General features: G+C 52.5%; 8 protein-coding genes across 8 annotated transcripts; 4 read left to right on the top strand and 4 right to left on the bottom strand.

The window, feature by feature from the left end:
* Positions 1 to 560: 560 nt before the first annotated feature.
* On the bottom strand, positions 561 to 1,737 carry BD324DRAFT_609032 (hypothetical protein; the record flags this gene model as incomplete). Its single annotated transcript, XM_022014140.1, has 3 exons — positions 561 to 737; positions 790 to 1,351; positions 1,400 to 1,737. The coding sequence occupies 3 exons, from the start codon at positions 1,735 to 1,737 to the stop codon at positions 561 to 563; spliced, it is 1,077 nt and encodes a 358-aa protein (XP_021870473.1).
* A 1,763-nt stretch (positions 1,738 to 3,500) lies between these two features.
* On the top strand, positions 3,501 to 5,933 carry BD324DRAFT_676275 (hypothetical protein; the record flags this gene model as incomplete). The annotated part of the gene is made up of 2 exons (XM_022018955.1): positions 3,501 to 3,846; positions 3,894 to 5,933. The coding sequence occupies 2 exons, from the start codon at positions 3,501 to 3,503 to the stop codon at positions 5,753 to 5,755; spliced, it is 2,208 nt and encodes a 735-aa protein (XP_021870472.1). The 3' UTR covers positions 5,756 to 5,933.
* Positions 5,934 to 5,941: 8 nt separating this feature from the next.
* Positions 5,942 to 6,681, bottom strand: BD324DRAFT_651609 (hypothetical protein; the record flags this gene model as incomplete). Its single annotated transcript, XM_022018360.1, has 3 exons — positions 5,942 to 6,238; positions 6,296 to 6,403; positions 6,475 to 6,681. The coding sequence occupies 3 exons, from the start codon at positions 6,679 to 6,681 to the stop codon at positions 5,942 to 5,944; spliced, it is 612 nt and encodes a 203-aa protein (XP_021870471.1).
* A 268-nt stretch (positions 6,682 to 6,949) lies between these two features.
* Positions 6,950 to 8,535, bottom strand: BD324DRAFT_642541 (hypothetical protein; the record flags this gene model as incomplete). Its single annotated transcript, XM_022017491.1, has 5 exons — positions 6,950 to 7,522; positions 7,580 to 7,686; positions 7,743 to 8,079; positions 8,196 to 8,320; positions 8,394 to 8,535. 5 exons carry the CDS (start codon positions 8,533 to 8,535, stop codon positions 6,950 to 6,952), a joined length of 1,284 nt encoding a protein of 427 aa, XP_021870470.1.
* Positions 8,536 to 8,899: 364 nt separating this feature from the next.
* On the top strand, positions 8,900 to 9,846 carry BD324DRAFT_628549 (hypothetical protein). The gene is made up of 6 exons (XM_022016126.1): positions 8,900 to 9,081; positions 9,134 to 9,186; positions 9,292 to 9,363; positions 9,444 to 9,593; positions 9,650 to 9,699; positions 9,742 to 9,846. The coding sequence occupies exons 1-6, from the start codon at positions 9,045 to 9,047 to the stop codon at positions 9,752 to 9,754; spliced, it is 375 nt and encodes a 124-aa protein (XP_021870469.1). The 5' UTR covers positions 8,900 to 9,044; the 3' UTR covers positions 9,755 to 9,846.
* BD324DRAFT_628544 (AAA domain-domain-containing protein) lies at positions 9,847 to 10,705 on the bottom strand. The gene is made up of 4 exons (XM_022016125.1): positions 10,630 to 10,705; positions 10,357 to 10,578; positions 10,194 to 10,302; positions 9,847 to 10,134 (listed from the first exon to the last, which is right to left on the bottom strand). The coding sequence occupies exons 1-4, from the start codon at positions 10,673 to 10,675 to the stop codon at positions 9,918 to 9,920; spliced, it is 594 nt and encodes a 197-aa protein (XP_021870468.1). The 5' UTR covers positions 10,676 to 10,705; the 3' UTR covers positions 9,847 to 9,917.
* A 186-nt stretch (positions 10,706 to 10,891) lies between these two features.
* On the top strand, positions 10,892 to 16,635 carry BD324DRAFT_591650 (hypothetical protein). The gene is made up of 12 exons (XM_022013802.1): positions 10,892 to 11,442; positions 11,488 to 11,638; positions 11,687 to 12,452; positions 12,499 to 12,647; positions 12,690 to 12,789; positions 12,840 to 13,101; positions 13,149 to 13,641; positions 13,690 to 13,752; positions 13,803 to 13,988; positions 14,038 to 14,207; positions 14,259 to 14,332; positions 14,381 to 16,635. Exons 1-12 carry the CDS (start codon positions 11,015 to 11,017, stop codon positions 16,552 to 16,554), a joined length of 5,016 nt encoding a protein of 1,671 aa, XP_021870467.1. The 5' UTR covers positions 10,892 to 11,014; the 3' UTR covers positions 16,555 to 16,635.
* On the top strand, positions 16,636 to 20,221 carry BD324DRAFT_628539 (and other transporter-domain-containing protein). The gene is made up of 14 exons (XM_022016124.1): positions 16,636 to 16,694; positions 16,731 to 18,324; positions 18,376 to 18,472; positions 18,525 to 18,691; positions 18,738 to 18,873; positions 18,934 to 19,014; positions 19,071 to 19,133; positions 19,193 to 19,344; positions 19,394 to 19,421; positions 19,476 to 19,538; positions 19,589 to 19,634; positions 19,684 to 19,751; positions 19,812 to 19,961; positions 20,021 to 20,221. The coding sequence occupies exons 2-14, from the start codon at positions 17,026 to 17,028 to the stop codon at positions 20,164 to 20,166; spliced, it is 2,496 nt and encodes an 831-aa protein (XP_021870466.1). The 5' UTR covers positions 16,636 to 16,694; positions 16,731 to 17,025; the 3' UTR covers positions 20,167 to 20,221.
* Positions 20,222 to 20,223: the final 2 nt, after the last annotated feature.

Raw genomic sequence — 20,223 nt, 5'->3', positions numbered from 1 at the left:
ATGACGGCCTCGCCGCCTTCCACTCTTGGTCCTTGACAGATGCCTCCCGGCTCTGTTTCTTTCTCAAGAGCGTCTTGTACCTTTCTTGTTGTTGTAGAGTCAGATCAGCGAAGGTCGAAGGTCGGAGCGGCCGTTTTGACGGCTCAGTCTCGGACTGGAATATAGAGGTGGGCAAGTCAACCATTCCTGCCGGACGTGTGATCTTCCTGTGCTTAGATGGGGTATCGGCGTCTGGACCATCGCTTCCACTCTCCTTTGAACGCTTGAAGGTTCCGATACTTGAATCATCTTGTCGCGTACTCTGCCTTGGTGACGAATGGGTGGGAAGGGTAGATGTGGCGGCTGCCACGTCACCCATATCTTGCTGCTTGGTGATGTGAGTATAGAGGAATGAGGCAAGGAGCAGGAAACCAAGCACGTCGTTCACTACGTCCCGTCAGACTGAGGCGAAGCAATAGTTTATTCACCGAGATACACAAGCACGCAGAGCAGACATTGAGCTACATAGGTTGCCTTTTGACTGGATTTCGCTTCAGTGCATGCTCCCACGAATATGGACCTCACAGTTGTGTGTTGATAGGCGTCTTGTCTGGATTGACGGTCGAGCCCTGGTTCCTGTCACTCTCTGCGTTTGCTCTCGCTCTCGCTTTTGCCTCTCGGTCGGCTGTCGCCCGTGCATTGGCTCTCTCCTCTGAGGTCTTGTCATCGGAACCAGAATCCTTCGTGGCAGCTGCGGGCTGCTGAAAGATGAGCACTATCTCTATGGAGAAGCTTGGCAAATTTTCTGACCTTCTCCGGTCCAGATGTACTCCTAGAGCCGGACGTCGAGCGTGACTGGGAGGCTTTGATCTCGGTGGAAGTCTCAGTCTTCGCCCCTCCCTCTTTGTCTTCGCTGCCGCTTGTCTTCCCGTCTTTCTCGTCTCCAGTCCCACTTCGTGCCTTCTTTTCGCCCTCATCCTCCTGCTCCTCCTCCTTGCCTTCCTCAGGGAGTTTCGGAACAGGAGGAGGCGCCATGATATGATCCGCGTTGTCTGGCACGTTGTCGAACCACAGTGTATTTCTCGGGTGATGGGGCTTGGGATGGAACCCGTGTGGGAACGGAATCAATGACGGTTTGTGACCCCTCATGGTCATGTAATAGTTATGGTGGATGTTCTTCTTTTGACGAGGTTTCTTCTTTGACTTCTTCAGGACAGACTTGAGTGGTCGATAATCGCCGGCCATGAGGGGATCTTCCATCTTGTCATCTGATGCAGCTGTTGAGGTAGACTCAGCCCCTGTATCATCAGTGGACAGTCCGTCGTCCGCCTCCTGTTCTGTCATTCGAGCTTTGCCTTTATCCGTACTGCTCCTGTTCCATGGTCAGCGGGGCGGCAGAGGCTGCGGGTCTGCGACCTACGAAGTGCTAGAAAGCCGCTGCTCCTTCACCTTTCTCGCTCTCTCAGATTGGGACAGACTTTTCTCTTCAGCTTTCACGACCCGATCCGCCGAGGGAGATGCCACCTTAGGCGGGTCGGCTGTTTTTCCAGACTCGACTCTTCCTGCAGCTTGAAGTGCCTTCAGTTGCACCTTCTGCGCATCCGTCAGGCTTCGATCTCTCTTGGACTCTTTGGTGGGCGTGGCCGCGTCCATCACGCCATCTGTACCACTCTTTGGCGAGTCCCTTCTCATTTGCGGCACGCGATTAGGGTCTGCTGTTTGTTGCCTAGCTGAAAATGCTGAAGGTTGTCTATCCATTGGCCTAGCTCTCGCACTCGTAGCTGGGGTTTGGGAAGTACGATCCTTCCAGGGAGGCCAAAAGAGCTTCCAGGACGCATTAAGCCGTCTCTTGAAACCGGAAGGCAGAAGTAAGAGGGTCACATTGAGAAGTAGCAGAACAACAAATAAGAAAGTAGGATCTGGAGTGAGGGATTGCAGGCAGTAGCGCAAGCCTCTGGATATGCGGGACGATGACAGAGGCGGCCTCGCAAGCAAAGTTGAGTTCGGAGTATTCAAGCTCCCCGTCTCTGCTACCGAACTATTCCGTATTGAGGGCGTCTGTACGCTCGACCAGAAATCAGGTGGCGCTTGTAGAGCTGAAGAAACGACGTCAAAATGAGGAGGATTACGGGATTTTAAACTCGCCCAGTGCGATGATGACTACTGCCGTCACAGCTTGCTCCAACGGTCCGAATAGTCTTGTTCTGCGTCAGCGCAAGCGCGACACTGGTTGCACCTCTATGGTCTACCCTGGAAGCACCACAAAGGTCTGAGCCTGAATGACACACTCACTGCTCATTCGTTTCCGCTATACATCTCTTAGAGAACTCCAAGAGTCGATTTCGATAATGAGGTATGAGCCGTAAGGGTTGCAAGAACGATGGCAAGAAAGAGGTCATACCATCAGGCGCACTGGGCTGGCAGAAGACTGACACCGCCGATCAAATGTCAATATCAACGTCAGTGCAAATGGGGTCGAGCTGAGATGCTGAAAGGATCCTACTTCAAAAGGAGAGAGAGACAGACGATCTCGCCTGGGATTGGCACTGCCACTTTCGACCCTTTGCCAACCACGGAGACTACACCAATGTCCGCTTTCGGCTCGGATGTGGGACCTGGCTTTTGAAACAGCAGTAATCTTGGCTATTGATCCCATCCTGGGCGACATATGAGGAGCATCTGCGCCGCTTCATGGCGAATCTTGGAGAGACCGATCAAAGTCGGGCTCGATAGAGGATCAAGCGCGGGCCTGGCCCCGGGAGGTTTCTCGAGGCGAGCATCGACAGCGTAAGTGTGATCAATTTTACCTAGACAACCGAGCCGAGCTGACGAGCTCAAATAGAGCCATGGGCGGGCACTCACCATCCAAAGGCCGATCTTCCCCTAGCGCTGGGGCTTCTGCTCCAGCAAATAGTCGGCGAATTCTTACCGAGACTCCAGAAGTCCCTCCTTCCGAGAGTATCCCATATATCACATCATCAGCTTTGCTCGCATCTCAACCCGGGGACGATATAGCGTTCGCTAATCCTGACGCTTACCATAATTGGCGTGAAGGTCCACCGGATCTTCCCTCTCGAAACCTTCATGGGACTAGTACCTCATCTGGCCCGTCGGTTCCGAGTTCAGGTTCCAATCACGCCGCTTCCCATGCGCTTCCTGGAGCAGGAGGGCCTTCTCAGCAGATTCGAGCACTGCACACCAGTCAACCGCAAGAGGTAAAAAGTCGTCGGTACCCTCCATTCACCAGAGGCCCCGAGATTCCGCAAAAGCTCTTGGATCAGTCCGAGGCCACGGTCGAGACTGGAGAGGCCTCCGGCTCCAACAAAGCACCTCAAGCTCGGATACGACAAAGCGCATATGAGGCTTCTCTGCCGTCCAGCAAATGGATTGCTCCTAGCAGTCAATCGCGCGAGCTGCAAATTGCGTCCCCCCAGGTGACTCTGCCTTCGCCAGAGTATCTCGCGCTTTCAAAGCCAAGCAAGCAGCCACAAGACTCTGAGCTGACTCCAAAACTGCTCATTATGGATCTAAACGGTGCTCTCATCTATCGCTCGAAGAGTAACGCATCGTCCCGCACCAGTTATCCTCGTCCTTATTTGTCTTGCCTCCTGGATTACCTATTCCTTCCCGAGCCGGACGCTCCTAGCGATTCGAGCATTCCCATCCGACCTTGGTCAGCTTTCGTTTGGAGCTCAGCACAGCCACACAACGTCCGCTCGATGGTTGAGACTGCTTTCGGAAAATACAGTGAGACTGTCTGGAATACTGAGAGTCGACAAAGTAGACAGGATCGACAGAAGCGAGGTGAAGGCAGGCTACTGGGCGTCTGGGCCAGAGACAAGATGGGTCTGGATGAGTCAGATTATCGTGAGTACAGCCGGCAGCAACGAGGCTCATCTCATCTTGTCATCCAGGCAACAAAGTTCAGACTTTCAAGGATTTGCGCCAAGTGATTCAGCATGTGAAGCAGAGTCGACCCTCGGATTATAAGTTCGACCTTGAGAATGTAGTCTTACTGGATGACTCTCCCCTGAAAGCAATTCACCAGCCGTGGAATCAAATCGTGATTCCGGAGTACGATAAACCAGAGTTCACGGCGGCGCGAAGTGCAGCCACTCGAATGCAATACGGCAAGAATGCTGAGGAGGCTGGGATGGACTCGACACTACTTGCCGTAATCGGCATGCTTGAGGAAATGCGGAACATCCCGAATATCCCCGCATGGATTCGTTCTGGAGGGCTGATCAAGACGACATCCACTGAGAGTGACAATGATGAGGAATACGTGGACAGCCTGTTGACGGAAGACAGGGCCCCTACCATCAAAGACCTACCGTCGCATGACACCTTTAACCACTGGTTCAAGGAACAGAAAGTTGTTTCCTACTGGACTCAAAGGGGAAGGGAGGCACTGGAGAGAAAAGGCATTGCAGTCGAACACGGCATTGACCTGGAAGGCAGATCCGCTAGTCCGATGTCGCGAACACCCCCTGCTGCTCATTTCCAATCTGCCGCGGATTTGCGACAACGCCGTTGGTCTCCCTCCAGACCAGTTTCACCTTCTTTCGACCAGCCGGACGAGGTGGAGGGCTCAGCTGGTCGCTCACGTCTTGCTCCGTCAGCTAGATCCCCTTCACCCACTAGCTCATTTAGTAGGAGGAGTTTCGCGACGATGGCGCAAGCACTGCCCGATACCACAACTCATCAGCTGGTACCGGCGGCCTCTAATTCCTGGAATGCAGCTCCCGGGCCAAGTGTGGCGGGTATCCCGAATGCAGCCGCCTCACGTGGACCCCAAAGTAGAGCTTCTAAAGCTCCAGTCCCCAGGACGGAACGATGGCGTACGTTTTCAGCTCTTGAAGTGTCTCGATATCTTTCAGACATTGCTGATCGTTCCTTTGGTGCCTCTTATTCCCTTCAACAGGCAACAAACCAGTCGCAAATCCTGAGAACAGCGGCGCAGACACTGGCGAGGTATCATGAGGATGTGGAGATCCGAAGACCGGCACCGAGCGGACATTGGGAGGGAGAGTTGTGCGTCAAGTGTTTGAAGTGGGTCGGTGGTCTTCAAATAGGGGTCCGGGGGCAAGAGGCGCATCAGAGGGCGATGGCAGCTGGGTTCAACAATGCGTTATTCATGGCTCAGCAACACGAACTCGCAACTGCATCTGGCTCTGAGATGGCTACAAAGCCATTGACAAAGAAGCAGCGAAAGAGGGCGAAGCAAGCTGCCGCCGTAGCTGCTTTGGCGAGCTCCACATCCAGTAAGAAGAAGAAGACAGCGGCCGCAGGCGCAGCGGCAACGAAAAAGGTCACGGCGGTGACGGAGGCGAGCAGAAAGAAGGCCAAAACGGATCAGGTCAAGGGCAAAGGAAAGAAGAATCTGAGCAATAACGGAGAGAACGCCATTTCCTCAGAGGTGCCAAATGCCGACTCACAGGTAACTCTGTCCTTTGGCAACAATGGGCAGACTGGAGGAGGCGAAGCTGGATCGTCTGGGATCAGAGATCCCGCTTGGAAGAAGAAGAAGAAGATTAGAGAAGACCGGTTAACAGCACTGGCAAAGAACACAGCCACGAAACACGAGTCTGATCCATCAACCCCAGAACGAATTGCGAAGGCTGTCGATCGATTGGACTCATCTGCCGAAAGTCCGCCAGTGACTCGCTCGAACCCCCGTCGATCAGCTACAAATGTCGAGGCCATTCGAGCGGAAGCGAGGCTCGATGCCGAGTTGTATGGCCGAAAATCTTCGAGGAGTCGAAGCAGGTTCTGATGGGAGTATTATAACGCGAATTCCGGCGCCGAGCTGGAAGTTGCTCAGAGCGGTCAAAGTGTCGCTCGACGAGCATTTAGTCAGGAGAGAGGGAGAGGGCCAATGCGCCTCGACAGCCATAACATGACGGATATGCCATGTATAACGTTGAATGGATGATACGGAATGCTGAATGCTACACGCCGGTCACAGCGTTTTGAGCATATCACTGACCATCTTTCCGACCTGTTTCTTATCCGCATATTTTGAGCTTTCGCCCAAGTTCTCCCACAGTGATTTCATAACAGCCCCTTGGACACTTTTGCTGCTTCTGACATCTTCAGGGAGTCCTTTGATGATCGTCTCGACTTCCAGCTTCAACTGTTCGTCAGAAGGTCCTTGAGGCAAATACGATTGCAAGACGTCGATCTCGGCTAAGAGGTTGGCATGATTCTCTTCGTGAGCTCCAGGTGCAGAAGGAGCGTATTGTTCCGCCGCAACGGCCTGAGAGGGTCAATCAATGCCCAGGTGAATAGTACGACGGGGACACATGTCACTCACCCTCGCCGCTATGCTCTTTCGAACAGTCTGGACGACCTGTACCTCGTCCAGTGGGTCGTTAGGGTTCGGTGTGGATTTAGCAGCGTTTGTGATATCAGCGAGAATCGCCTGAATACCGAGACAATCAGCATTAGGCTTCCGTATTTGGAGATAAAAGGATTATAAGAGCTACTGCTCACCTTGTGGACGACGATGGCCGGCCTGTCTTTCGATTTCATAGCCTGTTTCAAACCATTTCGTAGTGCCGTTTCGATCCCAGATGGACCAGATTCAGCAAAGGTGGATCGGGTAGCCGTCAATGATCGAGCGGAAACTCGTAGAACGGTCGAACGAGAAGACGATGCTATGCATCTTGTGAGGAATGCCGAGGATCTGAGTGATGCCATGGTGTCTGGGGATATCGAAGGGACAGAGTGTTATTAAACGCTGCAATCCCCGCATTTCGAAATTTTGATCCCTTCAAAGCCGATGAGCGGCGTTCGGGAATCTCTATGTTTTCAAGGATGGTGCGGAGGAGTGCAGCGATGGAGTCATGCAAACACTATTGTGTAATGATCATGAACGTCATAGATGTGAGACTAGGCACTACAGAGCTCGTAAAAATGTCCGTTCTGATCAGAGAGTCATCACACATTGCACAACCTCTCTTAGAGCTTAGAGCAAGATGACACCGCCGACAGCGGCAAAGGTCATGACGACACCAGCCAAGTCCCACCTGCCTAACGAGGCAGAGACTCCAGCAGCTCCAGAAGTCGAAGAGCTGGATTTGGAAGTTCCACTGGAGGCTGCTCCGCTTGTCTTGCTACCTGAGGCACCGGCGCTCGTCTCACTGGATCCGGAAGTTCCCGTTGTGGAGCTTGATCCGCCAGTCATGGATGTTGACGAGGATGATGAAGTAGTGTTTCCACCCGATCCACCGCTTCCGACGAGCTGGTAAGACATTTTGGTCCATGACGCACCGCTTTGTACAGTGTAAGATGATGAGATGGCGTTGGTCATGTAGTAAATGTTCCCGGCAGTGTCAATCTGGACCAGATCAGTGGGAGACGCGGCGTAAGAGGCCTGCTGGTCCTGTGAGGAAGGAGCTGGCAGAATTTGCGTGGTGTTGATGAGGTCCGTGGCGAAAGGTACTCCAGAGGTAGAGTTGTAGCTTCCAGGGTTGGTCCAGTGAGTGACAACGTACGAATTGGAGAAGTCGTTAGGGAAGAAGACCATTTGGTCTGGGGCCTGAGAGTCGGTCAGCATGCCTGCAGATGACATCAAGCGGTGCGTGTGGAAGCTCACGTTGTTGGCCTCGTTGGGTACATTGATAGCTTGGCCGCCGGAGTCCGGGAACGCTTCACCTCCGTTCAAGGTAGGGTAAGATTGAGGAGTTGGCTGGAAGTAGGCATCTGAACATCGAGTCAGCAAAATTTGACTACCGGAACCCAAGCCGACGACGACTCACAGTGAACGACAAAGAGGTCGGCAGAGCCGGCAGCGGTATCAGGAACACCAAAGTAGTGAATGTGGTTTGAAGCTTCTGCAGCGACGGGTGTGTATCCACTTGTGGAGAAGCTGGGGTTCTCGACGGCTGACCAAGCTTGAGAGCTGCCGGCTGTAGCTTGAATAGTGGACAGATCGAGCTGGTACAAGGACGCGCCGGAGCCAGATGTAAGGGTGAAGATGACATTGGTATCGTGATCAAGGACACTGGCTGATCGCGACATGCCAAGGTTTGAAGGCTCGGCAGAGGTGTCTTGAAGGGACCATGAGTCTTCGGCAAAGTTGTAAATGTAGATTTTCTGAGTGGTGAATGTCAACAAAGTGGAATCTCTCGAGCTTAAACTCGGCACGAAGAATGGGCTGATTCTATTTTTGCAAGGTGATTGATGCGGAGGAGGACTGGTCATCCACTCACAGAGAGATCACTGTCATCTGCCCCAAGCACGTACATCGCATTATTGTATTGCGATTGGAGGCATTGAGTGTATTGACCCGTCCAAGGTGGTCGGCCGCTGGTGCTCAAAGGCGTCACGGACGGTTCTGAGGAGATTGAGTGCATCAGCGCATGGACCGTGGCCGAAAATTGAGGGGGGGGGGGGGGGGTCAGACTTACGGGACCAGGACGAGGAGTTGCCCAGCTTGACATCTTCGTTACCTCCGAAAGCGTACAAATCCCAGTTGGTGTCGAATTGGACGCATGGAACAGCAAAGACGAGGGATGGGATGAGCGACAGGAGCGTGAGGATGGGTAGCATGGTGAACAGCTTTCGTATCGAGACCGCGTCTAAAATGGATAGAAGAGCAATGAAAGTGTCGTTTGCAATCGCTTTTTCCTTGGAGTGATGACTGATCCTGCCAGAGAGATACCACGAGTAGAGATGGATGAATGACAAAGAGTTGAGGATGTGTTCCCAATGAGCAACACTGACAGGAATAGATTTTTCTTCTTTCACACTCGAACTGCGATGGGCGATGCGCGCGCGACGTCAAAAGCAACAAACAAAACAGCGGCTGCGACGAGGTCCACGTGAAAAGCATGTGGCACCCACGTGTTGTCCCCGACCTTTCCCATTAGCTTGGGGGGAGAGATTAGCATTCATTTTCCTAATGTCAATTGTATTTGTATTTTCCCCGTCTCATGCCCGAATATGTGGCACTTACTTCCCCCCAGTCGCGACGATATGCTTGTTCGTCTAAGAGTTCCTCTCCTTTGCAGACTACACTTGTACAGCTTGAGGATCATTCGACTCATCACTGAGCAACCATGGCAGACTTCCAGACCATCGCAAAGCAGTTCACAGGTGTGTTGTAGAGCAAACCGCCGATACGCACTGGAGGGCTCATATCCTGCAGACTACTACTACAGCACATTTGACAATGACAGGAGTCAGCTCGCCGCGTTGTATGTGAGTCGATTGCATGGGACATGAGTCTAGCATCACGGCTGGCGCTGCCGAGTGTTCGGACAAGTCGGTCTTGGGCACTTTGCTGATCAGTGCCGTACCTCGTAGCGGGACGGATCCATGATGACCTGGGAGGCGACACCTCATCAAGGATCAGCCGCTATCATTGAAAAGCTCAAGGTGAATGAGGGCGCCCATGGCTTGCGCAAGCACGACCTGGCTGGGTCTATATATATTGGTAAACTGATCCATGTGAACAGTCTCTCCCGTTCCAATCCGTTCGACATGCCATCACTACGCTGGATGCTCAACCCGCATCTCAAAACGAAGCATCCATCATGTGCATGGTGACCGGTCAACTGATGGTTGACGACGGACAAAACGTCTTGCAGTACTCTCAAACCTTCCACGTGAGCCGGATCCACATCTCTGGCAAATGAAGGATGAGCCCGCTGAGACCTCTTAGTTGAGACCCGAGGGCTCGAGCTATTATGTCCAGAATGACATTTTTAGATTGTAAGTGGTCCCCGGAATCAGCTCAAGCTAATCTCAACTCAGGGTGTACGGTTAGGCTCCTCATTTACGTCCACCAGGCAGAGACGAGCAAGGCATCGCCTCTCGATCACACCCATCTACAGGTCGTACGTCGTGATATGCATTATATCGTTTGCTTCGAGTCGTCGAGGTTTACCTGCTGCCCAGGGGTTGACAAGATGACTTCAGCTGAACGCCATCTACTCATCATGCTTTCCGCTCAATCTATCTTCCCTCCACTGTTCTGCCCATGCTTCTATCCTACTGACGTTCTCCTGGACTTCCTTGTCGCCTCCACTCCCGTCTGACTTCAGCTCGACGACAATCTCCTCCGCGTATGATTCCTTGGTCTCGGTCAAACAGGTCATCATGATCTCCGCAGTGATGTTCTCTGTCACCTTGGCCTCTGGATATTTCCTGTAGAAGAAGCAAGAATTCAGAGACCATCTCTTTTCGAATGAACAGGCGCCGCCCACCTAGCCGTCAGGCGTTCGTGCAATATGCTGTTATCGCACGTCAAGACGACAGCGAGATCTACCCAACGTTCGGGAAATAAGGAGGGATCATGATGATCAAGAATGAATCCTGTCAAAGAGTCAGAATGGCCACTCGAAATCCAATATCCCATTGCACACTCGCCTGTTGTCGACGGACCAGCTTCTGGATTTACCACTTCTTCCAAGTAGTCTAGTAATCTGTCCTCATCGACCGTGTAGCTCTGCCATTCGTCATCCCAACCTTCATGTAACCCATGCTGTTTGACAATGTCTCCGATGTTGAGATGTTTCAGTGGAGACGAAGACGAAGCAGTCTCCGCTTCCAACAGATGGGAGTGGAGTGTCTTGCCTGTGCCCGGAGTTCCTGGCAGTCGTGAGCCACATCGCTAACTGAAGTGTGGTCGCAAGATCTTACCAGTGATGAGGATGATGGGGTGTTGACGTTGATGATGAGTCGACATGGTATTCAAGTGTCAAGTGATGGATGGATATTATTGCAACACCTTTGGACAAGAGATGTGCTCAACTTTTTTCTGAACCGGATCCGAGGATTAGACTCTGATTTTCTAATGGAAAGGGGCGATGATTAGAAATTCCCGGGTCTCGATTACCCATCGGATTCCTAATCGATCTAATTCACGACCCCACACAACGGCGTCTGCTCATCGCAATATCTCCCTCATTCCATCCCATATTCTATCATGACCATCTTACATTGACCATACATCCTCACTCGACACATCTCAACAGTGTCATCCCTCGGCTGGCTTAGCTGCCGACTACCGAGATCGACTTTCGTCATGTCAGCTACGACCATGAGGGCAGCACCACCTCCTCCTCTTGTGCTCCACCCGACTCATCATGATGGTAGTGGGATCGCCGCCGCCGCGGTCACCTCCACCAATGTAGTAGATCCCAGTCCATCACGTTCACCTTTGCGCACAACCAGATCCTCTGGACTCCCAGGTTCACCCAGCACGCCTCAGACTCCTAGGACGCCAAAGACTCCCACTGCTCCTGCGAATGCCATCGCTGCTGATGGCAGCCCGGCGTACTCACCAAAGACGTCGGCGAGATTGAGAGAGAAGCAAGCTGCTAGAGCGGCCAGTGCTACTGCTGTTGCAACTGAGCAACAGGAACCAGTTGCAGGATCATCTAAATCCAAGGCGCCAGCCTCACCAGCGATTCCATCACCAGAGAAGGAGAAGTATATCCAGCCTTCAGAGTTGTGAGTCGAATGGTTTTCCGAGATCAATATTGACATCGGTCGAAGCTATCCACTCAATAACAATTCGAATACTTCGGCGTCACGGACAGCTGAAAGTGCGACAGCCCTCAACCGCTCAGCGGATCTCTCTCCGGAAGACGACAAGCTTGCAACGAGAGGCATACCCATATTCAGACCGACCCTTGAGGAATTCAAGGTGCGTATCTCCTTTCATTCTAGTATCATTTCTGACCTTGACTTGCAGGACTTTGAGGCCTATGTTACCAAGACAGTACCATGGGGTCAGTACTCCGGCATCGTCAAGATTGTGCCGCCTGCCGAATGGAAAGATTCCCTTCCTCCCATTCCCTCCAGAGCCCTTGCCGATGTTCGGATCAAGAATCCAATCCAGCAAAATATGCTCGGGCGGTCGGGTTTATTCAGGCAGACGAACGTGGAGAAGAATAAGAATCGACCACTGACGATCCAAGAATGGTTTGAGAAATGTAACCAAGGGAAATTTGCTGGACCTGGACCAAAAGATTTCGATAGGACCTTGGATAGAGATTCAGCAGCAGCAAAGAAGGCTAGAGAAGAAGCAGCAGCGGAGATCAGAAGAAAGAGGGAACTGGCAAAAGAGAAGAGAACAGCCGCTGCGAAGCGAAAGGCGGAGAAGCTGGAGCAGAGGGAAATGACGGACGACGAGAGGGAAGAAAGCGCTTTCAATGGAGATTTCGAGATGAACCGCTTGACTCCTCAGCGTCGACAAGATTCTGTCCCTCCACTTGAACATTCTCGACATTCTTCACACTCTTCCCCTGATCCCATCGCCAAGACGCCAGAGACCATATCCGAGTCTCAGTCTGAGGGCGTACCTCCGTGGTACGAGAACTTTCATCCTGATTCCGACTGGCTACCGAAAGAGACCCGATCGGAAGATTACACACCTGAGGCTTGCGCATCTCTTGAGAGGCGGTTCTGGAAGAACATGGGACTTGGAGAGCCGAGCTGGTATGGAGCAGATCTCCAAGGTGAGTGTATCTGACTTCAACTTGAGTCTTGGCTGATATGGGTCAGGCACTCTTTTCCCGGACCCCAAGACCCCTTGGAACGTAGCTCATCTGCCCAATCTCCTCAACCGTTTAGGTCGGGAGCTACCAGGAGTCAACCGACCATATCTTTACTTTGGCATGTGGCGAGCGGCATTCGCTTGGCATGTGGAAGATGTGAGCCAAATGTTCGAATCCCTCAATGCTGAAAACATGCAGATGGACCTGTTCTCCATAAATTACATCCATTTCGGCGCACCCAAGTTTTGGTACGCTATCCCTCAGGGTCACGCAGAGCACTTTGAGCGAACTATTGGGGGTCAGTCATGCTGGAGCGTTCACATTGGATCTGGCTGACTCCGGTTGCAGGATACTTCCCTCAAGAAGCCGCTGAATGCGATCAATTTCTTCGCCACAAATCCTATATCATGTCACCTACTCGTCTCGCCCAGGACGGTATCCGAGTCAACATGATGGTCCATAATCAGGGCGAATTCGTCATTACGTTTCCCCGCGGTTATCATGCTGGATTTAATCTGGGTTTCAACTGCGCTGAGAGCGTCAACTTTGCCTTGGAGAGCTGGGTGGATCTCGGACGAAGGGCGAAAGTGTGCCAATGTGTCAGCCACAGGTAAGCGCGAGTATTGTCAAGACACCGGTTGCTGAAAGGTTGTGCAGTGTCCGGATCGATATGGACGAGCTGCTGGGACAGCAGAAGAGTCGAATGCAGACGGAGCAAGAGCTCATCCGGGCATTCGAGGAAGAAAAGACAGAGCAGGGCACGAAGCGAAGCTATAAGAAACGCTCGCGGCCCTCCATTGCTGAAGAGGAGGATGGAACACCTGCAGCGCCAGATTTCCCGGTGAACGGCATGGCAGAGAAGAAGCCGGTAATTCCTTTGCAGAAAAAACCTCGGGCATCAGTCGTCTCCTCACCAACGTACTATCCCTGTATCCTCTGTCCTGGGACCGACAAAGTGGATCTGATACCTGTGTTTGAGCCCTCGGAGCATGTCAAGAATATGTGCAAATCCGAGGACGGCAGTGTCAAAGCGCATGGAGCATGTGTCAATTCCACTCCGGAGGTTTGGATCGAGGATCACGAGCTTGACGGTCACGCGCAAGCTGTCGTTATGGGTGTCGATGGGATTCTGAAGGATAGGTGGAATCTAGTGAGTGTGGCGATCTGCCGAATCTAGGCGGACACTGACTCGCTGTAGAAATGTCAGAGCTGCAAAGACAAGAAACTGGCGCAGACAGGAGCCAAGATTCAATGTGTCAACGTGAGCTAAGTCGTCTTGCCGATGCGAGCTCAGCTAACTCGGATTTGAAGGGCAAATGTCCCAAGGCGTTCCATGTCACCTGTGCCAGGGATGATGAGCAAGTTGTTTACAGGGTATGGGAAGTCGAAGAGTCAGTACCGATCCCGATCCCGGAGAATGCGCCCCCAGGAACGCAACACGAGTTCTTTAAACGCAAAAGCCTGAGAACTGAGGTTTTATGCCCGAGTCACAACCCAGTGGGTCTCTGATCTGGAACCATGACACCCTATGCTGACCGGCGCGCAGGACGTCAAAGAAGCCAAGAAGCGCGCGCAGGCCGAGCAGCTCAAGCAAAAGATACTCAAGCTGATACCTGGTCAAGCAATCAAGGTCAAGACACCGGCCGGCCTGTTTGAAGTGAAATTTCTGCATGCTCACGAGCACGATCGGACCGCCGATGTTCAGCACGAGACCGGGTGAGTCGATATTCGCAAGAAGTCTGAAGGAGATACTGACAGTTTGCACAGCCAAGTTCACCGAGTCAAGTGGCTTGACTTTGATTTCCGTCCGGGTCCTGTGCCACTTGCGGAGAATGAGTATGGTGAGTGCAACAACTTTGTAAGAGGTCGAGGTGTTCACTGCATGCCAGCGCGCCACCATACGCATACTCGCCGATCTCATGATGGTGGGGTCGTGCCGCAGCGTCCACCGACGATCCGCAGCGCGGCTCCAGCCGCCAGTCAGAACGGCGCGACACCCACACAAGGACCTCGCCCGCCTATCACAACATCAGTCGCTCCCAACAACGAACATCAGGCTCAAATAGCCATTCCAACGACTAACATGCCCCTGGATTATAGGCCTCTCGCCGGACCGTCAAGTGTCCAGCGTCCTGGCTGTGGGATGCTCGTTGATCCGAAATCACGGAGATCGTTGGGTCCGACTCCTGTTGTCCCAGAACGACCCAGTCCGCTATCCGTGCAGCAGATGCTCAATGAGCCTATCAATTATCACGACCCTCGTCAGATCCCATCCCGCGTTGTGATCTGCGATTCAGATTACATGAGTCCACCGGCTCCTCTACCATATCATAACGGCATGAGCCAGTCCATGACGACTCATCCATATGGAGCCATTTCGGCCCCACAGACTGCTTATGGCTACACTGCAGCGTATATGGGCATCACCATGCCCTCTGCTCCTCGATATCCCCCTGGATACATGGCTCAAGCTGTAGATTACGCTTCTGCTCCACGGATTTCGCCACCGGTCCACGGGTATAGTCAGCGTCCAACTATACCCACGGCTCCCGTCGGACAACCGCCCGCCTTCCGGCACTACTCAACAGGTCGATCGCAACCAAACAATAATTCACTTGCTAGCGGATCGTCCTTGAACACGGCACCGAGATTGACCCCCGCCGCTGCCCCTCGGCCAGCTGAAATTCAGGGCAAATCATCCAAGATCGATTTAGGTCTCGAGCGCATCCGGGGATTGATGTCAAATTTGTCCCCGATCAAGACACCTGCAATCCATCTTGCCGGTACGAACGGCAAAGGCAGTGTTTCAGCCATGTTAGAATCATGCTTGCGCGCGGCAGGACTCTCCGTCGCGAGATACAATTCGCCACACTTGATTGAAGCCCGTCGTGCGATCGCCATCAATGGTCTACCGCCTTCTCGCGATGTGTACGATGCCGCAGTCAAGCGAGTGGAGTCTATCAATCTGCAGGCCGGGATTCACGCCACGTTGTTCGAACTTGCCACTGCCGCCGCCTACGCAATCATTGACGAGTACAAGCCCGACATCATGATCATTGAATGTGGAATGGGCGGGGAAACAGACGCGACCAATGTCATACCTCCCGAGATGATTCTCGCTTCTGGTTTGACAGCTGTCGGTTTGGATCATACCGAGTTCCTCGGCGATACGGTGGAGAAAATCACAGCCGTCAAAGCCGGCATCGCAGTGTCTGGTGGTCTGCTTGTGGTGGCACCCCAGAGATTTCAGGGAGTTATGCCTGTAGCTCAACGCGTCGCTGAGATCAAAGGTGCGAGGCTTGTGCGGGCTCTCAAGTCTGAACTGGTGAATCCTCTTGCGAGGCCAAAGGTCTCACTAGAAGCGTTCACCGCTCCTCCACGCATGCCTATTCGGACCCCTATAAATGGCAGCGTATTCGAATCGCATTTATCCCTTGCTGGTGCACATCAAATGGACAATGCTTCGTTGGCACTCAACATTTTACAGGCTATTCGCTCGGATTCCAGAGCGATGGGTATCCAGCCTAAGCTTAATCAATTGACCGAAGAGGCCCTACGCCAAGGCTTGGCAAATGCTCAATGGGCAGGTCGATGCTCTTGGGTCCGATATCCCAATGCTGCAGGACTACCTCTACTAGTCGATGGGGCTCACAATGCAGATTCAGCCAAGACGCTCCGAGCCTATGTTGACAGCCTCGACCTTGGATCGGAAGCATGGCGTACCACGTGGATCATTTCAGTTTCTGATTCGAAAGGCAAATCTCCCCGGAGTGTCTTGGAACCTCTTCTTCGCAGGGGCGATCGTGTCATCTTGACTACGTTCGCAACTCCGGTGGACGGAATGCCATGGATCAAGCCGGTCTTGCCTGACAGTATGATGAGCATCGCGCAAGATCTTGTCGGATCCGAAGGCCAAATCTTGGTCTCCGCTGATGTTAAGGAAGCGCTTTCTAAGTTGCTTGAGAAGGATGGCGTTGAGCGACGTGGCTTGACGGTCTTGGGCGGGAGTCTGTACCTGGTTTCTGATCTGTACAAGTTGCTAGAGGAGAATAGGAGTGGCTGAGCATTCTGCCTGGCACATGCCCATGTGTGAGACATCTGCAATTTGTTGTAATCTTCTTGGAAATTGCCATGCACCCACGTTGTTGTTAGTTAGGGGCAAGGCTCATGTCATGGGAGAAGGTGGACAGGACATTCTGCTGTGTGAGTCCTTCCATGAACATCATAGCTTATACTTAGCTCAGGTTACAGGACCCGTCCCGATTGATTAAGAGTTTCTCCACTCACGCTCTGTTGAGAGAACAGGTCCGCACACACTGACATCTCATGTCTGACTGACGGTGTGAGACGCTGATCTCAGGTTGCGAGACACACGTCAGTCTATATTCGTCGCTCACGTTTGCCAAAACATGGGACGTTCCCTCTCCACTTGTCGGTCCTCTTGGATCGCATGGAAGATTCATCTGTGTCCTGACTTCACCGTCAATCGCGCTCGCAGCATATCAAGTACCCTGAGCTTCGTTGGAACAAGCCAATGTCGATCGTTCAGATCCTCGAAGACTACAGCATCACTTCTGATGCTTCTGTACCCGTTCCCTCGACGCCGAGATCACCATCCATCTTGAAATCTCCAACTCCCCTGCCCAGCCCCGTGGGGGACAAAGGCACAGTCGCCAAGACGATCTCTCATCCCACTTTACCTTCTGTTTCCGACTGCCGATTCACCTCATCGATCGATCTTGACGGGTCAGCGTTGCCTCAACAACTCTCTCTCCAGATCCACAAGGGGTCCATTGGGTTTTCCGAAAGCTCCGTGACATTCAACGAGCCACATGTCTCCCGCAAACTATCTACGTCTTCGCGAAAAGAATCAGGAAGATTTCGACCTCCTACACCCAGCCCAGTGATATCAAGTACACCGGTCGTTGGATCCACCTCGTCTATTGACCTGGGACCCACGATGCAACACCAGGACGTAGCGCCGGTGATCATCATTCGACACCACGATGCTTCTGGACCTGGATCGATCTTGGACAACGGGCAAAGTGGCCTGAAGATCCAGATTGCTCAAGCTGAGGGTCAGTCAAGCGAGGATAAGGAGATTTCGAGCGCAACAAATGCTGTGTCTATGATCGCCACTTCCGATTCACGCTCAACGCTGTGTATCCCTGAACAAATTGACGATGATGATGGACTGGGCGACCTAGGCTCGCCACGAATGGGACTAAAGATAGGAACGCAAAGTGTCGAAGCTCCTATTGGGGAAGAGAACGCTGTTTCCAGGGCCGTGGACGAGTTTGGGGTTCGAGGCCACGCCATCGACAAAGACAAAAATGAGGTCGACACCTTCCCCGAGGACGGCCACCGAAGCCGGACACGTCTTCGACATGCGAGACGCCATACCTTTGTCGTCCTCCTCTACGTCATTGCCGGGTTGTCACTTTTCACTCAAGGCTATGATCAAGGTGCCATGTCGTCGCTGAGTAGGAATTCAGATTTCAGAAAGACAATGCGATTAGTCACGGTTTCCCCGTCTCAACGAGACATTTTGGCTATCGCCGGCATCCTCGCAGTCTATTTCATTGGATCCCTCTTTGGCGGATTTCTCGGTGGATGGACAGGAGACAAGCTTGGAAGGACGAAAGTCATTTGGGCTGGATGTATTCTTGGATTAGCAGGGGGAGCACTGCAGACTTGTGCAAATAGCTATTTGTGGCTCTGCCTCGCACGAGTCGTTTCCGGTTTTGGGACGGGTGGAATAATCGCCGTTATCCCAGCTTGGTGTGTAGAAGTATCTAGAGAGCATCATCGAGGGAGAGTGATAGCTTCAGCCGTGAGTCCAAAACCACAGTCGAGGATGGAATCAGTTGACCGGTCTGATCAGTTCTTCTTCAATATTCTCGGTGTAGCGGTAGGCTTTTGGACGTACTTTGTCTTGGCTTTCAAAACGACCGCATCGGATCAGTTCCAATGGCGCTTTGGTGAGTCGTTCAGACCAGAAGTTGTACCGCTTATCCCCTGTTCGGAATTTAGCCATCGCGTTCCAGCTTCCTTTTCTTCTACTCTTGTTCGCGCTTCTGCCATTGATGCCAGAATCTCCAAGATGGCTCACTCGAACGGGCGAGACAAACGCAGCACGAAGGATCTTCGCAGCCTTAGGGCAATATGACGAAGACTCTGTGGAAATGCTTATTCGACAAGTGAGTTTCGTACTCTTTGTCTTTCCAGTCCCTTGATGGCCCACAGATCCAGGACGAAACGCTCGTCAGCGCCATGCGCAGGCGTTCAGCTGCTAATAGACCCGGAATCAAGCGAAGAATCTTCCTGGTGGCCATGTTGCAGATCTGGCAGAGATTGACCGGTTTCACCATCGTGACATATCGTGAGTAGGCTTAGATTGCTGATGAGTCAGACCATAAGAACGCTAACGATTGCACTGCAGTCGCTGCGCAAATGTACAGGACTGCAGGGTACAAAGATAACACGGCTGCCATCTTGCAAGGAGCCAACCTATCATTTTACGGTAGATTCATTTTCCCGAGTGAGAGAGAGAAGCATAGCTCACCATGGCTGTTTCAGCTTTGGCAGGGCTCATACCCATCTGGACGTTAGACATGATAGGGCGCAGGCCTTCACTGATGAGTGGGTGGTGTTGTGCAACCTTACAATGGATCGTAACGCTGAAACGCACGGTTTGTCAGTGGGATCTCTCGTCATGGCTCTCGCGCTTGGTATCTGTGCTACATCCTCCCACTACCTTATCAACGTCAAGGACATGATGAATGCCGGAGGATGGGCTGCAGGTTTCTGTACCGGCTCGATACTGTTTTCCCTCGCTCATGCCGTTTCTTGGGTGAGCAGAGAGGTCAGAGGTGTTTGCGCTGTTGCTCACTATCTTGCAGAGCAACATACCTTGGATATACACAGCTGGTAGGCACCAAGCCTCTCAGCGAGGGCATGAAGCACAAATCTGACACGGAACAGAGGCTTTCCCCTTGGTCTCTCGAGCTCGGGGTGGCAGTGTGGCAGTAGCTGTTTGGTCATTGTGTAGGTTCAAATCTGGTTCACCAATCTCAGGAGCTGACCCAGCGAAAAAGCAAAAGGGGGCATCAGTCTGGCCTCACCGTTCCTGTTCCAAAAGATGTACGTTTGAGCTAAGCCTCACTTCAGTATTAGGCTGACTGGCCATCAGCGGGTCATGGACGTTTGTCCTCTTTGCAGGTACTAATCTGCTCGCCATACCCTTTACGTTCTTCTTTCGTGAGTCTCCTTCTCTTGCTTCTTGGCGCATGTATCGCTCTAACATCTTGTCTCGTATAGTACCTGAGACGAATCGCCAAGGCGTTGAGTCTGTACATAAGCTGTTCGAACGCAGTGGGCACTTTGTCCATCATCGCCATCGACACCAGTCCCGGTCATCCATTGACGCCAGAAAATATGATATTGAGATCCCTCAGATTGCCATTCAAGGTGAGATCGTCTCAAGAGAAGAGTCGGATATAGGCATACGCTGATCTGGACTTGTCCAGTCCCTTCGCCTGCCCCACAGGATAACCCGCTCGCCATCCAGGCAAATCCATCAAATGTACCGAGCGAGTTTTCTATCGCCATGCACCCTCGGACCATGGAGGCTTACGCAGCACACAAAAAGAGCCGATTGCCCCGGCGCGACTGAGGGCTATGCAATCGGCAAGCACAATGACATGATCAAATGTCTGTATGTGATGCAGCT

Source organism: Kockovaella imperatae, assembly GCF_002102565.1.
Source record: "Kockovaella imperatae strain NRRL Y-17943 chromosome Unknown BD324scaffold_8, whole genome shotgun sequence".
NCBI classification, from domain to species: Eukaryota; Fungi; Basidiomycota; class Tremellomycetes; order Tremellales; family Cuniculitremaceae; genus Kockovaella; species Kockovaella imperatae.
Note: the sequence above shows the minus strand (reverse complement) of the source record. Positions and strands in the feature narration are given on the sequence as shown.

What these genes read in the sequence shown, in the direction of transcription:
- BD324DRAFT_628544 (XM_022016125.1), bottom strand. Translation starts at nt 10,675, where the DNA reads ATGTCGACTCATCATCAACGTCAACACCCCATCATCCTCATCACTG. An exon ending in CCCCATCATCCTCATCACTG is followed by an intron (nt 10,579 to 10,629) that starts GTAAGATCTTGC and finishes CACGACTGCCAG; the next exon opens with GAACTCCGGGCACAGGCAAG. An exon ending in CACGAACGCCTGACGGCTAG is followed by an intron (nt 10,135 to 10,193) that starts GTGGGCGGCGCC and finishes CTTCTTCTACAG; the next exon opens with GAAATATCCAGAGGCCAAGG.
- BD324DRAFT_591650 (XM_022013802.1), top strand. Translation starts at nt 11,015, where the DNA reads ATGTCAGCTACGACCATGAGGGCAGCACCACCTCCTCCTCTTGTGCTC. An exon ending in CGACCCTTGAGGAATTCAAG is followed by an intron (nt 11,639 to 11,686) that starts GTGCGTATCTCC and finishes CTTGACTTGCAG; the next exon opens with GACTTTGAGGCCTATGTTAC. An exon ending in CCAAGATTCAATGTGTCAAC is followed by an intron (nt 13,753 to 13,802) that starts GTGAGCTAAGTC and finishes TCGGATTTGAAG; the next exon opens with GGCAAATGTCCCAAGGCGTT.
- BD324DRAFT_628549 (XM_022016126.1), top strand. Translation starts at nt 9,045, where the DNA reads ATGGCAGACTTCCAGACCATCGCAAAGCAGTTCACAG. An exon ending in GTCAGCTCGCCGCGTTGTAT is followed by an intron (nt 9,187 to 9,291) that starts GTGAGTCGATTG and finishes CGTACCTCGTAG; the next exon opens with CGGGACGGATCCATGATGAC. An exon ending in CTATCATTGAAAAGCTCAAG is followed by an intron (nt 9,364 to 9,443) that starts GTGAATGAGGGC and finishes CCATGTGAACAG; the next exon opens with TCTCTCCCGTTCCAATCCGT.
- BD324DRAFT_628539 (XM_022016124.1), top strand. Translation starts at nt 17,026, where the DNA reads ATGTCGATCGTTCAGATCCTCGAAGACTACAGCATCACTTCTGATGCT. An exon ending in TCAGTTCCAATGGCGCTTTG is followed by an intron (nt 18,473 to 18,524) that starts GTGAGTCGTTCA and finishes TTCGGAATTTAG; the next exon opens with CCATCGCGTTCCAGCTTCCT. An exon ending in ACCCTTTACGTTCTTCTTTC is followed by an intron (nt 19,752 to 19,811) that starts GTGAGTCTCCTT and finishes TGTCTCGTATAG; the next exon opens with TACCTGAGACGAATCGCCAA.